At 47.6% G+C, this 14,352-nt stretch overlaps 1 protein-coding gene across 1 annotated transcript in view; it reads right to left on the bottom strand.

The window, feature by feature from the left end:
- Window positions 1–14,352, bottom strand: part of LOC137420701 (slit homolog 2 protein-like) — a 709,809-nt gene that overhangs the window by 222,343 nt on the left and 473,114 nt on the right. The window contains exon 13 of the mRNA XM_068105981.2: window positions 1,905–2,048. Within this exon, the coding sequence (XP_067962082.2) occupies window positions 1,905–2,048 (144 nt within the window). The remainder of the gene's footprint in view (window positions 1–1,904; window positions 2,049–14,352) is intronic.

Genomic DNA, 14,352 nt, shown 5'->3' on the forward strand with positions numbered 1-14,352 from the left:
GGGGTTAGCCTTGCGGGCCCCATGACAATCATGGTTCCCTATTTGAGGCAATGTTTTTATGGCCGGATGCCCTTCCTGACACCAACCCTTGGTCACGTCTTACGATGCGCAGGGATACGGTGTACCTATTCCAAATCGGGGTACACACCGTGATCATTCATCCCAGCAAGCTGGTACTCAATTTGCCGACCTCTGAAGGATGACAGGCTGAGCCAGGCTGACCCCCTGGCGTTAATTCAGCGATCGACCGGGATTCGAACACCAGGATCCTCGGATCCCAAGCCGGCACCCTAACCGCTAAGCCAACACCAGGCTACACCCAGTGGAGGTGCCAGACAGAATCAAATGCAATGAAGATAGCCCTAACATTTTGTTTCAAAATGAGGGAATCCATTCATTTCTGACATAGTCGAAGAAGCAGGTCCAAGGTGGACTGATATGGAATGGAACGGAATGACTTGAGCAGAAGCCAAAATGAAGGTCAGAGATCAGAGAGTTAGAGAAAAGATGAGTCTTGATGACTGCTAGAATTAGTGATCTCCACACTTTGTGTACGATGGGGAGACGGCTGGCTGACTGGTCTATAGTGATTGACAGTGTCCGTTTTGGGAACATTGTTATAAATTGGCAGCTAAGGTCATGGCGATTTTTCATGATGCTGAGTTTTGATGATTTCTCATGAGTTTTCAGGAAGCTTCAGAAAACGACCCAGAAAAGAGTAGACAAGGCAGATGATTAGTTTCCGAGTACTGATGCCATTAGGCCAATGCTTGTAATATGGAGGCTGACTGCAAGAGCATGGTGGAGGAGTCAAGAGTGGCTAGAAATCTCTCCTGTCTCCATAGGAGGAAAGTTCACCTGTATTAATGGGCAATCTTTGAACACCACTGTGTGTCCACCAGTTAAAAGACCTAAAAGACTGAGGAGCCAAAATACCCCAAGGACCCAGAAGACGCCAAGGACCCAAAATATCCCGAGGACACAAAATACCCCAAAGACTCTGAAAGACCTTCAAGAGCAAAAGACCCAAAAGGCCCCAAGGACCAGAAGACCCAAAAGACCCAGAGGATCCAAAAGAGCCAAACGACACCGAGCACCCAAAATGACCTAGAGGGCGCAAAAGATCACAAGGACCCAGAAGACTCCAAGGACTCTGAAGACCCAAAAGACTCCAAAGTCACCAAAGACCAAAAAGACCCTGGACCCAATGGACCCTGAAGACCCAATGGATCCTGAAGACCCAAAATACCCTGGAGACTGTTAATGACCCAAAAACAACCCTAAGATTCAAAATACCCCAAAGACCCAGAGGACTGAAAAGACCCAAGGACCCCAAAGATCCAGAGGACCAAAAAGAATCAAATGACTCAAAAAACCTAGAGGACCCAAAAGACCCCAAGGAACGAGAAGACCCAAAAGACACAAAAGACCCCGAAGACCCAAATGGCCCAGAGGACACAAAAGAGCCTGAGGACCCAAAAGACCCAGGGGACGCAAAAGACCCCGAGGACTCTGAAGACCCAAAAGAAGAGTAATTATGTCTTACATTATAATTGTAGACGGTGGCTTGCAAACCGAGCCTCAAGGTCAGTGTGCAGAAGCGTTTAAAAAAAAAAAAAATCACAATAAATAAAAGGCGCAGTCAGGGAGGTGAAATTCGCTGCATGTGATGTGCAACGCATGCAGAGTAAATCGAGTGTTCATTTACATTTGTATGATGTCTAATAAATAGAGAAGATATAAGCACATCTGCCACTAGGCCCAAGCTTCAGACTTTGGCACGTTCACGTGGCTGAACCGTCGAATAGACTGTTCCAACACATCATTTTTGATGGGCTTTACACTAGTAAAAAATAAACAATGAGGTACAAATTCAAATTTCTTGCTACCGTTGCAGAACCTACAGGGTCTGGACAGCACGGAGTGGAGTGAAGGTTCCCTTTGCCATCGTTTGAATCTTGTTGTCATAAAGAGACAAGAGGCTGAGGCTCTGTAGATCCCGAAACGCATCGACACGGATGCAGTTGATTTGGTTCGCGTTCAAGAGCCTGAAAAGCAAGCAGAAGAAAACAGGCATTGAAAAAAACATCTCCAGATTTGGAGAGGATTGGAGGAGATCAACAATAGAAGGTCGGTCGAGATCGTTAATACTTTGGGTTCAAGCACTCAAGCAATACGTGTGGTGTGAAACATCGCTCATACATGGCACTTTCAGTGAGTGATTGTGTTTTCATTCTTTAAGCATCCCTTTTGTAAAACAAAAACAATCGATGATTAGAGTGAGCAATTTCGATTATGCAGTAAAGAACACTGGACAACAATAAATTTGCTACGGAGGTAAAAGTATGTGCATTAAACTAACTCGAGCACGCAGATTTCGAATCGGAAATCAGAATTAACCCAAAACGTAAGGATTTCTAGTTGCAGAAAAAAATTGGAAATCCGATGTCACGTATTTTGAGCGTTCTTTTTAAAACTGTGTGTACTTCAAAATGTATCAATATATATATATAAAAGAAAGTTTTTGTTTGTTTGTTTGTTTGTTTGTTTGTCTGCATGTCTAATCTCCTGAACGGTGAAAGATAGGAGGAAACCTATGAAACAAAAAACGTCGGGACGGGCCCCGGGAAGGTTATAGGTTAGGTGGCGAGGCCGGTCGAGGCAGCCTCGGCCAGGCTGGGCCCATTTCGCAATTAAAAGCTGAGCTGAATTAGAGTAGTCAATCTTCTAGGGCCGCGAGTAAAAGCTGAATTATAGTAGTAAATTCATTCAAAAATAACTAAAAACGTCGGGATGGGCCCTGGGAAGGTTATAGGCTAGGTGGTGAGGCCGGTCGAGGCCGCTTCGGCCAGGCTGGGCCCATTTCGCAATTAAAAGCTGAGCTGAATTAGAGTAGTCAATCTTCTAGGGCCGCGAGTAAAAGCTGAATTATAGTTGTAAATTCATTCAAAAAGAACCCAGGCAATGTTGGGTGCTTTCGGCTTGTAATATTATATGAATAGACGAACATGGCTGAAGAGTGCAGACTGCTTTGCTACGTATGTGGCAAGTATACGCCTCTTACCCAATTGAAAAAACATAACCAATCGTCGCAAGGTCGCATACAAGCACTACTTCGGGTGCAAGGATGGCGACCGAGACAAGACATGGGCACCACGCATATGTTGCACTCTTTGCACCTCCGGACTGACAATGGTTTAATGGGAAACAAACGTCGATGCCATTCGTGGTCTCAATGGTTGAACCTTCGCTGATCCAGTCTTCCAGTCACAGATTAAACCCACTGGAGCTAGCTGAATGGGAGACTTTCATACTCATAATCCAAAAATTCCTGGGGAATCACAGAGCAGCCCACTTTTCCAAGTTGGTTCAAGATATGATGAAGGCCTTTGAAGAAATAGGTGGCTGTCTGTCGCTGAAGTTGCATTTTTTTCATTCACACTTGTACTTCTTCCCAGCCAACCTTGGTGCTATGAGTGATGAGCATGGTGAAAGGTTCTTGATTTTCATGGAAATGAAATGTATTTCATGGAAATGAAAAATGTATTTTCATGGTGAAAGGTGAAAGGTTTGATGAGCATGGTTCATGAAAGGTGAAATTGTGCAATGTGTCCGATTTTTTTTTTATGCCTAAAAATGTCATCTTTCTGTAACTAAACATCCTGAGGTACTCGGTCAATTCTGACTTCAGATTTGGAATCAGTATGCTCAAATTAATAAAGGACACCTACACTTTCCTCAGTCGCAGATGGAATTTATTTTTGTTGTCCAGTGTAATTAACCATCACTCCATATACAGTCGTGGCCAAAAATATTGGCACCCTTGCACTTTTTCAAATAACTTACAACTTTCTCCAAACATAAGTTGAAATTGACAAAAGTATTTGGTCTCCACAATTCCTAATTTCACTGATAATATTACAAAACCTTTGTTTTTGATTCAGAACTTAATATATCCTTTTGAATCAGAAAATAAAAAGAAATGGCATTGACAAAATTATTGACCCCGAGAATTGATATTTGGTGACACGGCCTCTGGACAAAATAACTGCAGTCAAGCGCTTCCTACACCTCTCTACTGGCAGTTTGGCCCACTCTTCTTGTACAAACTGCTCCAGTTCTCCCAGATTCGAAGGGTGCCCACCTGCTGGAATCAGATCTCACCACAGGTGTTCAATGGGATTTAGATCAGGACTCATTGCTGGCCACGTCAGAACAGTCCAGCATTTTGTCTTGAACCATTCCTGGGTGCTTTTTGAAGTGTGTTTGGGGTCATTGTCCTGCTGCAAGACCCATGACCTTCGATGGAGACCCGCTTTCTGAGACGAGGTTGAACATTGTTCAACCTCGCAGCACGGCAACCCCAAAACATCACTGAACCTCCTCCATGTTTGACTGTAGGGAAGGTGTTCTTTTCTTTGAAGGCTTCATTTTGTTTTCTGTAAACATAGAGATGATGTGCTCTACCAAAAAAACCTCAAATTTGGTCTCATCTGTCCACAGAACATTCTCCCAGAAGGATTTTTTGCTTGTTCGGGTGTGTTTTGGAAAACTATAGTCGGGCTTTCTTATGTCTCACTCTCAGCAGTGGGCTCCTCCTGGGTCTCCTAACATAGAAACCCCTTTCATTAAGTTGGCGACGGATGGTACGAGTTGAAACTGTTGGACCTTGTGTCTGAAGGTCAGCTTGAATCTGTTTGGCAGTCGATCGAGGTGCTTTCTCCACCATTCGAACAATAATTCACTGCAATCTTTGATCATGTTTTCTCTTGCGGCCACATCCAGGGAGGTTGGCTACAGTGCCATGGGCTTTAAACTTCCTGATAACATTGTGTACGGTGGACACAGGAACATCGATGTCTCTGAAGGATGGACGTGTAGCCTTGAGATAGTCCATTCTTGGCTACAATCTTGTGTCTGACCTCCTCAGACAATTCTCTGGTTTTCTTTCTTTTCTCCATGCTCATTGCGGTACACACAGTGACACAAAACAGCAGAATGACTCCTTTTTTCTATTCAAACGAGTAATCACCCCTCAGCCCAAATTTGGGCTAAGGGGTATTGTCGTCACGGGCGTCCGTCAACTTTTGGTTTCCGTCAATTTCGAGGAGAACGGCTTGTCCGATTAAATCCATTTTTGCAATGTGTGTTGGGGTTGAGTAGAGGAAAGTTCCTTTCGAAAATGGGCACGCTGCGATTTTCAATATGGCTGCCACGGCAGCCATCTTGAAATTGGTTTTCACCATGCATGGGCTGAGGGGTTGCGCCCGCTTTGCGGTGCTATTTTTTTTTAAATATTGCAGGCACTTGCAACTCACCACAGGTGAGTTCAATTCCAAGGTAAAGGAGAATCACCTGCTTGAAATCTATTTTTAACAACTTCTAAAAGATGCCAATAATATTGTCCGAGCAATTTTAGGATTTCTGTGTGGAATAAGCTAAGATTTAGTAATTTTTTCAGCTTTTTCTGTTTTGTTTCATTGCATACCAAAGAAACACATATGTGGATAGCCATTTTTTTTTATTTCAACAATTTTCTGGAATAAATGGAGCATTATTTGAAAAAAGTGCAAGTGTGCCAATATTTTTGGCCACGACTTTATACGAGAAAGTTTATAATGTATAGCATCATGTGGTGTGTATATACAGTATACATATTGCTACGGTTTTGAGATTGGCACATATTGATCATTAAAGGTTAAAGGGTTGCCCCCCATAGTTAGTCCACGAGCAACACGTAGGCCACCTGTAGTATTAGTTATGTCATAGTATGTGTAAGTATAGGCCATTTCCTCTTGTAATATCTGCGTTGTGTAAAGACATGAGTTTAGGTCCCCTTCATTTTGCGTCCACCCTCCAATTCCACCTCTATGGGCATAATTAATCTCGTGCCCCATTTGGCTGACCCACTCAGTTTGTTACGCTTTGGCTACCTGCAGCATTTGTTACGCTTTGGCTGCCAGCAGCATTTGCTGCCCTTTGCTCGCTCACTAGTCGAGTAACACGAGGTAGGCCTATGAGGGAGGTGCGCGGGGTCGGGGTGGGGCGGCGTCAAGGAGGAGCGTCAATGTGCTCCGTGCAAGTAAGGAGTGGGTCGCGTGTGGGTGTGAGAATGCGACTCGAGCATTGACGCAGACCGGGGCAGCGTTTAGGGCGATGGATAGCCGACATGAGCTCTCGGTGCGTGGCGTGCTCTGTGTGCTGCGGGGACCGGCGAGGATCGTTGCCGCGGCGGCGTGCACAATTCGTGCCGGGCCCCGCCCTGTATGGTCGGTGCCGTGCCGTGGCGAAAGAGGCAAACGGTATGGTTCGAGGGGGGGGGGGGGGGTAGGAGAGGTCGGAACTTCGCCCCTTGGCGGGCGCGGTGCTCCGACCGGGGGAGGTTGGGCCATCGTGCCGGAGACCGAAAGGCTTCGCGCAGGGATGGCGCCTGGAACCTCGGCCCGAGCATGCCTCCTCCCCTGAATCGAAAATGCCGGACGGACCCAACCAACAGGAGACCAACCACCCACATGCATTGCTCGGCCTTTCGAAGCCGAGCTGTGATGGAAATGTATTACCGCACGGAGAGGCTCGATTGGAGTGGACAGTTAGCCATAGTGTTGGCGAATGGTAGCTTTACCATTCATGGGGGCACATGAGCAGTAGATTATGGGGTGGCAGTGTAAACTAGCCGAGGGCGGGCTCGGATATTGTTAGGGATTTAGAAAAATGACGGTAGGGACAAGATTTAAGTAGTGACTTTTGTACCGGTAGAGGGGATGTAGTCAGATTAGATGGATGATAATGACGAGGAAGTGCTTAGTATAAGGGTAGACGGGAAAGCACGAGTTTTAGAGGGAAGGAGTTAGTTAGATGATGCTGTGAGTATGAGATTGAGATTGAGGCGCAAATGAGGAATTGAATGAAATTGTGTGGGTGGATGAACTTGCGCAAATGAGGCATTGGTCGGGGATGACCAGAGGTGATGTCTGAGTGGTGTATTGAGGACATATGGAATTGTGTTGAGTGAATGGACTTGCATGGTGTGCAAGTGGGGAATATTTGGTGTGGAATGCTTGGTGGGAGTAAGTGGTGTGGAATGAGTGGTGTGGAGTGCATGGTGCGAAGGGGTGGATGGGGGAAGATGGACCCCTTCACGAGTACCCGGGGAGGGTAGTTTAAAGTTAGGTGGAGGGTTTCGGTAAATTGTTGGATATTGACACCTGTGATGCAGGTAGTGGCAATGAAGTGCTTGAATGGGTGTATGAGTCTGTGGAAATGGCTGGGCGTGTGGGCTTTGTTGGTGCGTATGGTTATTGGGGCACTCCGCCACTGGTAGTCTGTCGGCCAGGTGAGGCCGCAGGTAGGCTCTGGGAGCCAGTCAGAGTAGTGTTCAGTGGGGCCCGCGGATCCGAGAGAAGGACCCGGGTAGCCCAATGCCAGAGAGGGCATCAGAGGGGTGAGAGAGCCAGGAGGGGCCTTCCCCGATTTAGGGTAGTCGCAAGGAGCAAGGTAAGCTCGGGTGGCGACTTCAGTGGTGGAGGTGCGCAGGTAGGTAGACCTGCTAGTGGAGCCACACGACCCAGCCCCGAAATTGTGCAAAGGCACAGTGAGAAAAATTGGGGAGTGAGACCCAAATTCGTAGGGCACCACAGGGTGGGTCAATGGGAATTGGTTTTTAGAACCACATAGTGTAACGATGGCCAATTGAATTGGCAGGGCAAGACCCCGGGTAGTGTAAGTGAGTTAATGTTATTAGAGTATAGTTAGGATGAGAAATCTCTTCGCACCATCCACATCCCCTCACCAAGGGAGCCGGAACTCCACACCGGGTTTTGTGAACGATTTGAGTGGGTGAGACACATCTCGACGGAATGTGACATTGTGTTTATTCCATCTCTTCCTTCTTGGGAGGGATTGGAAGACGAATTTGGTTTAGGGGGGATATGGGAGACAAAACGTAGTTACGAATTTGTAAAGTGTAAATACAGGGAAGGGCAAGGGTAGTGTAGGCTGACATGGGGGGTACGAACGGCTAGGGACGAGCTTTCTCTGCTCGCTCTCCCGCGCCCCTCATGTTGCATTGCATTGTATTGTGTGTACCTTTGCGTCCTTTCCTTGGCTAACTGTGCTTTGTCTTCCTCCCCACCCATGGACCCATTTTTTGGAGGGGAGTGTGCAGGAACCCTGAACCATGCAGCGGCGCCTGGCTACACTTGTGCGGCGCCCCTGCTACCTTTTGCTGCACCAATACACCTTATGGACCACACATTCTGTGGCCTGGCATCTTTGCTGAGCAGACGTTTGCTGCAAACGTTACCTTGCACCTGCGGACCACTGGCTTTAAGTGGCGTCAATGTCACGCAGTTTGACCACCTACGATTGGCCCTGCTGGCAGCTAAAAACGAACACGGTTTGTGCATTTTATACTTTGGTGTGTCAGGAAAGAAGACCTCAAGTTTTTATTTTGGCACACCGAAGACGAAGCAGGAAGCAAGAAGATGCAGCCAAGCAGCAGCCAAGCAGCAAATGTGACATTCAACATGAAATGGTGATTGTGCATTTTTGTGCATTTTTGTGTATTGGTGCATTGGTGCATTGCATTGTTGTTTCTCCCCTCCAAATTTCTTTCCACAAAAGAACAGGTCCTGGGTTATAGAGATGTAAACAATTAGTTTAGTCTTGTAAATAACATGCTCCCCACCGGCTTTATGTTTAGTTTGAGAATTCATTCCGCAATTCGGTTAGCTGTGGGTGTGAGTCTGTTAGTTAGTACACAACGCAGTAGGTGGGACATATCTGGTGTTGTAAAACTGTCACATACAGGGTGTTAGATTAAATGTAGAGGGAAACCACATCTAAGTGTCACATGTAATTTAAAGAGTAGTCCCGAATGTTTCTCAAAACCGGTCGTTCTCACTTGTGTGGGTTTGACTCGGGGACGAGTCTGGCGAAGGAGGGGGGAAGTGCTGCGGTTTTGAGATTGGCACATATTGATCATTAAAGGTTAAAGGGTTGCCCCCCATAGTTAGTCCACGAGCAACACGTAGGCCACCTGTAGTATTAGTTATGTCATAGTATGTGTAAGTATAGGCCATTTCCCCTAGTAATATCTGCGTTGTGTAAAGACATGAGTTTAGGTCCCCTTCATTTTGCATCCACACTCCAATTCCACCTCTATGGGCATAATTGATCCCGCGCCCCATTTGGCTGACCCACTCAGTTTGTTACGCTTTGGCTACCCGCAGCATTTGTTACGCTTTGGCTGCCAGCAGCATTTGCTGCCCTTTGCTCGCTCACTAGTCGAGTAACACGAGGTAGGCCTAAGAGCGAGGAGCGCAGGGTTGGGGTGGGGCGGCGTCAAGGCGGAGCGTCAGAGGCGATGACGGTAAGGGCCACCAGCCAACCAGGACTCTAACGGCATGGCGTGACAGGGTGTGGAAAGGTGCATCTGGTAAGTGCTAGAAGGTTCGCGGGGCATACCTATAAAAGTCACTGCACAAAGGACTTATGGGAGAGCACGAGGGAGAATGAGGAGGACTGATTGGCATGAGAGAACTCGCAAGGGTAGAGCGCACGCGAGAGGACTGTGAAGAACGTGATTCGCAGCGCTCGCTTTGGAGGCATTGCACTATATCTCAGTATAACGTACGCGCCGAAGGAAAGGCAGCCAGACGCACCGGTGGCAAATAGCGCTTACTCGGCCACGCGAGTGAACACGGCAATAGCCGCCAGTGATAACCGCCAACCGCCAGAGCCCAGACCCTACCGTTCGCCCCATATTATCCCGTGTGCGCCAAACGACACGCGGAGAGCTCCTGCCCCTCTACTTACCATCTGCACAGGACGAGCCGGAGGCCGGAGGGAGCTGCACGAGAGCCATCCCTGGACGTGGTGAACATCATCCTGCAGCTGCATGCCCCGTGTGAGTGTGTCTGTGTGTGAGATGGGCCCGTTGTCCTGTGTAGTAATTTAAGACTGTTTTTAAGGCTGCACTGTGTCCCCTTTGTCTGGAATCATTGTAAATAGTGTAAATAAATGTTGTTGTTCCTTTCTTCCCAATTCGATCGCCTGTGTGATTTCTCCATTGGCTAAGCGTGGTACGAACGAGATCGCTAGAACCGGGGTCACCATATAAACGGCACGGATCGCATGTACGCACCGCTCGGCGTCTCAGCACGCGTGATTCGTGCGGGGCTTATTTCCTCGTTCCAGAGCAGCGCGAGTAATTAGGTAATAATGATTCTAGTCCTACGACCCTATTTCGCGCTGTCCGGGAAGGACGTCATAGGTCCCGGGTCCCGTCGGCCAGTCAAAGACAAGGGACTAATCCCCCCTTGGTAAGGGGAGAAGGCCGGCAGCGAGATCCGCAACAATATAATATTGTTATCTGCTCCATAACAAGGCATAATAAGGAATGTCTTCTCAATAACCATTTCCTCAAGCATTTTGATTTTCAATTTTTTCTTTCTGACCATCAATATGACTTTTGTAAGGCAGGATCTACAGGTGATATCTTTCCTTACATTATGAATGTTTGTGCCTCTTCTCTGAGAGACTTTGAGGAATCCTTTGTTGTCGGCCTTGATATCTCAAAACCCTTTGACAGCTCGGTATCAGGGTCTGATATCCAAGCTTCCCTTTTCGGCTTTTCTCCTTCACTCTGCTCTCTCATATTGAGCTTTCCCTCCTTCACTCTTCTCTCTCATATCGAGCTTTCTCTCCGACCACACTATTTCCGTAATTGTTTGTGTTTCAACATCTTCCTCCATCCCTATCAACAGTGGTGTCCCTCAGGATTCTGTCATGTCTCCAATACTCTTCTGACTTTTTATCAATGACCTTCTTTCTTCTACAAATATCCAAAAGCTCTCACGTGCTGATGACTTGACATTACATTCCTCCATGTTTTTCCCATCTGCTCCATCTTCCCTCACTCGATCTATATCTCGTTTGATCACAGCCACCTCTATAAATTCAGATTTGGACAAGATTTCCCAGTGGGGCAAATGTAATCAGGTTAGGTTTAGTGCTTCTCAATCACAATTTCTTCCCATCTCTCTCTCTCTCGAAAACTCCTCTCAACTGTCCAATCTCCTTTGAAAGCTCAACACTTACACCATGTGGTACAATAAATCTACTAGGTATTACCATATCAAATTTATCCTGGAATCCACACATAACACAAATAGCTAAGTCTGCCTCAAATAAACTAGGAGTCTTGTTCAGATGTCGAAGATTCTTCTCCTCTCAACAGTGGCTTCAACTGTATAATTGATTGATTCGTCCTTGTATAGAGTACTGCTCTCACATCTGGGGAAGTTCTAGCTCCACATACTTACTGGATAGAATTTAATCCAAAGTAATCCGACTTATCAACTCTCCCAATCTGACCTCAAAACTCGACCAACTCGAATTACGCCGCAAAGTTGGCTTTCTTTCTCTTTTCTGCAGATATTACTTCGATTTCTGCTCCCAATAACTTGCTGAATTGTGTACCTTGCAAGAACTTGTGTATCTCCACCATTAGCGAGACCACGGAATACTCGACAAGCTACTACATCGCATGATTATCGTGTGGCCATTGGCAACTCAAGGGTGGGCCGTTATGATGTTTGTTTCTTCTCCTTCACAACCAAACTCTGGAACTCTTTACCTTCTCATGTATTTCCAAACACTTACAACCTTCCCCTTTTCTGTTTTCTCTTTCTTCACTATTCGCTCTTTCTTCACTTTTCCATCAGTGCAGTTCTTTTATTTAAGGCCTGACCTCAATGAGGACTATTATTGTCCATGGCTGGAGCCTTCAGCATAAAAAAAAAGTATATTGTTGCGAATATGGAATTTGGCCTCCATATCCGCTTGTAAATATTCCCCTATTTTCCCCAATACTCCCCAACTATCCCCAATCCCCCATTCCCTAGTCCCATTGTCTGTAAACAACAATCAGTAGAGCCGACCTTCCCCTTATTCCCCCATTAAATGTCGTGCCCAGGTCCACCGCACCACACGTAGACAACTTTCGGACATCTTGCTAGTTATTCTTAGTCTATGTCAGTTAAGGCCTCGTTTCCATTAATTATGACTCTTCGTTGCACCAGAATGTGATTATATGGCACCAGTAGTGAGTTTAGGACCTTTCCCATACCTCCTTCCATCTTCTTCCACAACTATAACAACAACAACAGAGGAGATGGGGGCGGCGCGGCGGCGCGGGGGGAGGATGCGTCCTCACACCGGCTCGGCGCTCCACGGGGTTACCAGAGGGGCTGGCTGTCAGCTCCTCGTCAAGGGCGGAGCCTGGTAACCCCCCCCCGCACCCAATCAGAAGGGCGGACCGATTCCATCTGGGGCGGAGCTAACGAGCCGAGGGCGTGTCACTCCCCGCCGGATATACGCGGCCCCGCGCCGGATCGGATGTGACGTCAGATGCGCCCCCAGCTGGAGAAAGAACGTTGCCTGCGATCGCTGAAAGGAAGAGAACCCGCCTGTGAAAGAACGTTACCTCCGAGCGCTGTGACCTCCCCGTATCTTTTGGACCGGACTGTACCCTGCTTTGAGCCAAGAGTGCACCTTGAGCCATCGCTACCTTGCCTTTCCTAGCCATCAATCCCCGTGTGAGTCAGCCTTGTCCCGTTTGCCTGTCATCTGTTGGGGAATAATATAAGATTGTGTCTAAGTGCTTGTCTTTCTATGTTGTACCTCTCGTCCCTGTAATCTGACCTTCCGCACGAATATAATCTCCTCCGGAGGTCTTGAGAACCGTATCCCTGGTGTCTGTCATTATAATTCAGCCGTGTGTCTTCTTTTTCCTTATTGAGCCAGCGTGGCGCGGCTTCGTCAACGTTCGAGTACAATCGGGTAATTTGTGCGGACACGACGGCCATTCCGCTCGGCCCACCTTAACATCAAAGTCGTGTCTGTAACAATTGGTGTCGAGGAGTGAGATTCGGACCCGGGACTAAATTAGTTAGGCCCAAATTTTGGGAGGGAAAATCGAGCCGGAGCGCGTACGGCGCTCGACCAAATCGATCCGGAGCGCGGTCCCGCGGTTACTGCGCTCGACGAAATTATAACAGCAAAATTTGGATTGGTGTTACGAAACTCGAATTTTGAAAGTCGCGCTATGGCGGATCAAGACGGCTGGGGTCCGGTAGGGGAGAGTGAAGCAGGGTCGGTCCAGGACCAAATTGAGGGACATGAGGGACAGGAGGAGAGCGAAGCAGTGAGGGCGGCAGGGTCGCAAAATAGCGTTGTCACGCACGAGGTGGCCACGGCGTCCACGCCCGCGACCGTAGCAGTGACGCTGGTGGATTGGAACCTTTTTTTTATACAAATGAAGGCCCTTATGGCCCAGACTAGTGAGCAAATGAGGGCTGATAGTGAGCGATTGGAGGGCCAAATGGGGGTAATGAGGGACGAAGCGAGGGCTCAGAGTGAGCAAATGGGGGTAATGGGAAACCAAATGGGGGTAATGAGGGACGAAGCGAGGGGTACCAGTGAGGGGTTAGACAATAATTTTAAGGGATTAGACGAGAAATTTGGGAAATTGGACAATAGATTAGGGGAAATACAGGAGGGGTTAACGGGGGTAGAAAACAGAATGGCCGCTCAGGAGAATCAGATAGAGGGAGTGAAAAATGGGTTAGAGGGGTTAGAAAACACCATGGAAGGCAAATTGAGGGACATGAGGGACCAAGCGGAAAGGGAAGTTAACCAAATGGGGCAGCAGATAGAGGGGGTCAGAATGGGGGTAGAAACCAAACTGGATGCTCACAGGGAGGAAATGGAGCAGATGAGGGTGGCATCTGGGCAGGAGATGCAAGTGATGGGAGAGGAGATCAGAAGAGGAGTGAGTGAGGAGGTCGGAGGAGTGCGCGAGGAGGTGAGGCACTGTGAGGAGCACATGGAAAAGGAGGTGAGAAAGGGGACTGTAAAGTTACAAGGGGGCATAGAGGACCTGACGCAGGAGGTGGAACAGCTGACGGAGGGACAAAAAGGACTAACGGAGCAGGTTCAAAGGAACACTGCAGTATTAGGAGGTTTAAAAGCGACACAAAACGACATAAAAAACGACTTAATAGCGACAAAGAGGGAATGTCAGATAGTACGTGAGGGACTGACAACGAGGTTGGACGAGGTGATAGAGGTAATGGAGACGAAGGACCGGCAGGTGAGGACGCACATGGAAACGGTCAAGGTAGCCTTGGAGGACGAGCTTGAGGAGACGTACCGGGGAATAAAAGAGGTGAGGCACAAATTAGAAGAAGTGGAAGAAGGGGTGAGCGAAATTAAGAAGCGACGGAGAGGGGATAACAAAGAGATAAAAGAGGAGATAAAAGAATTGGTCCAAAGTCTGTGTTCGGATCG

Source organism: Myxine glutinosa, chromosome 2 (genome assembly GCF_964187855.1).
Source record: "Myxine glutinosa chromosome 2, kmMyxGlut1.1, whole genome shotgun sequence".
Taxonomy (NCBI): Eukaryota; Metazoa; Chordata; class Myxini; order Myxiniformes; family Myxinidae; genus Myxine; species Myxine glutinosa.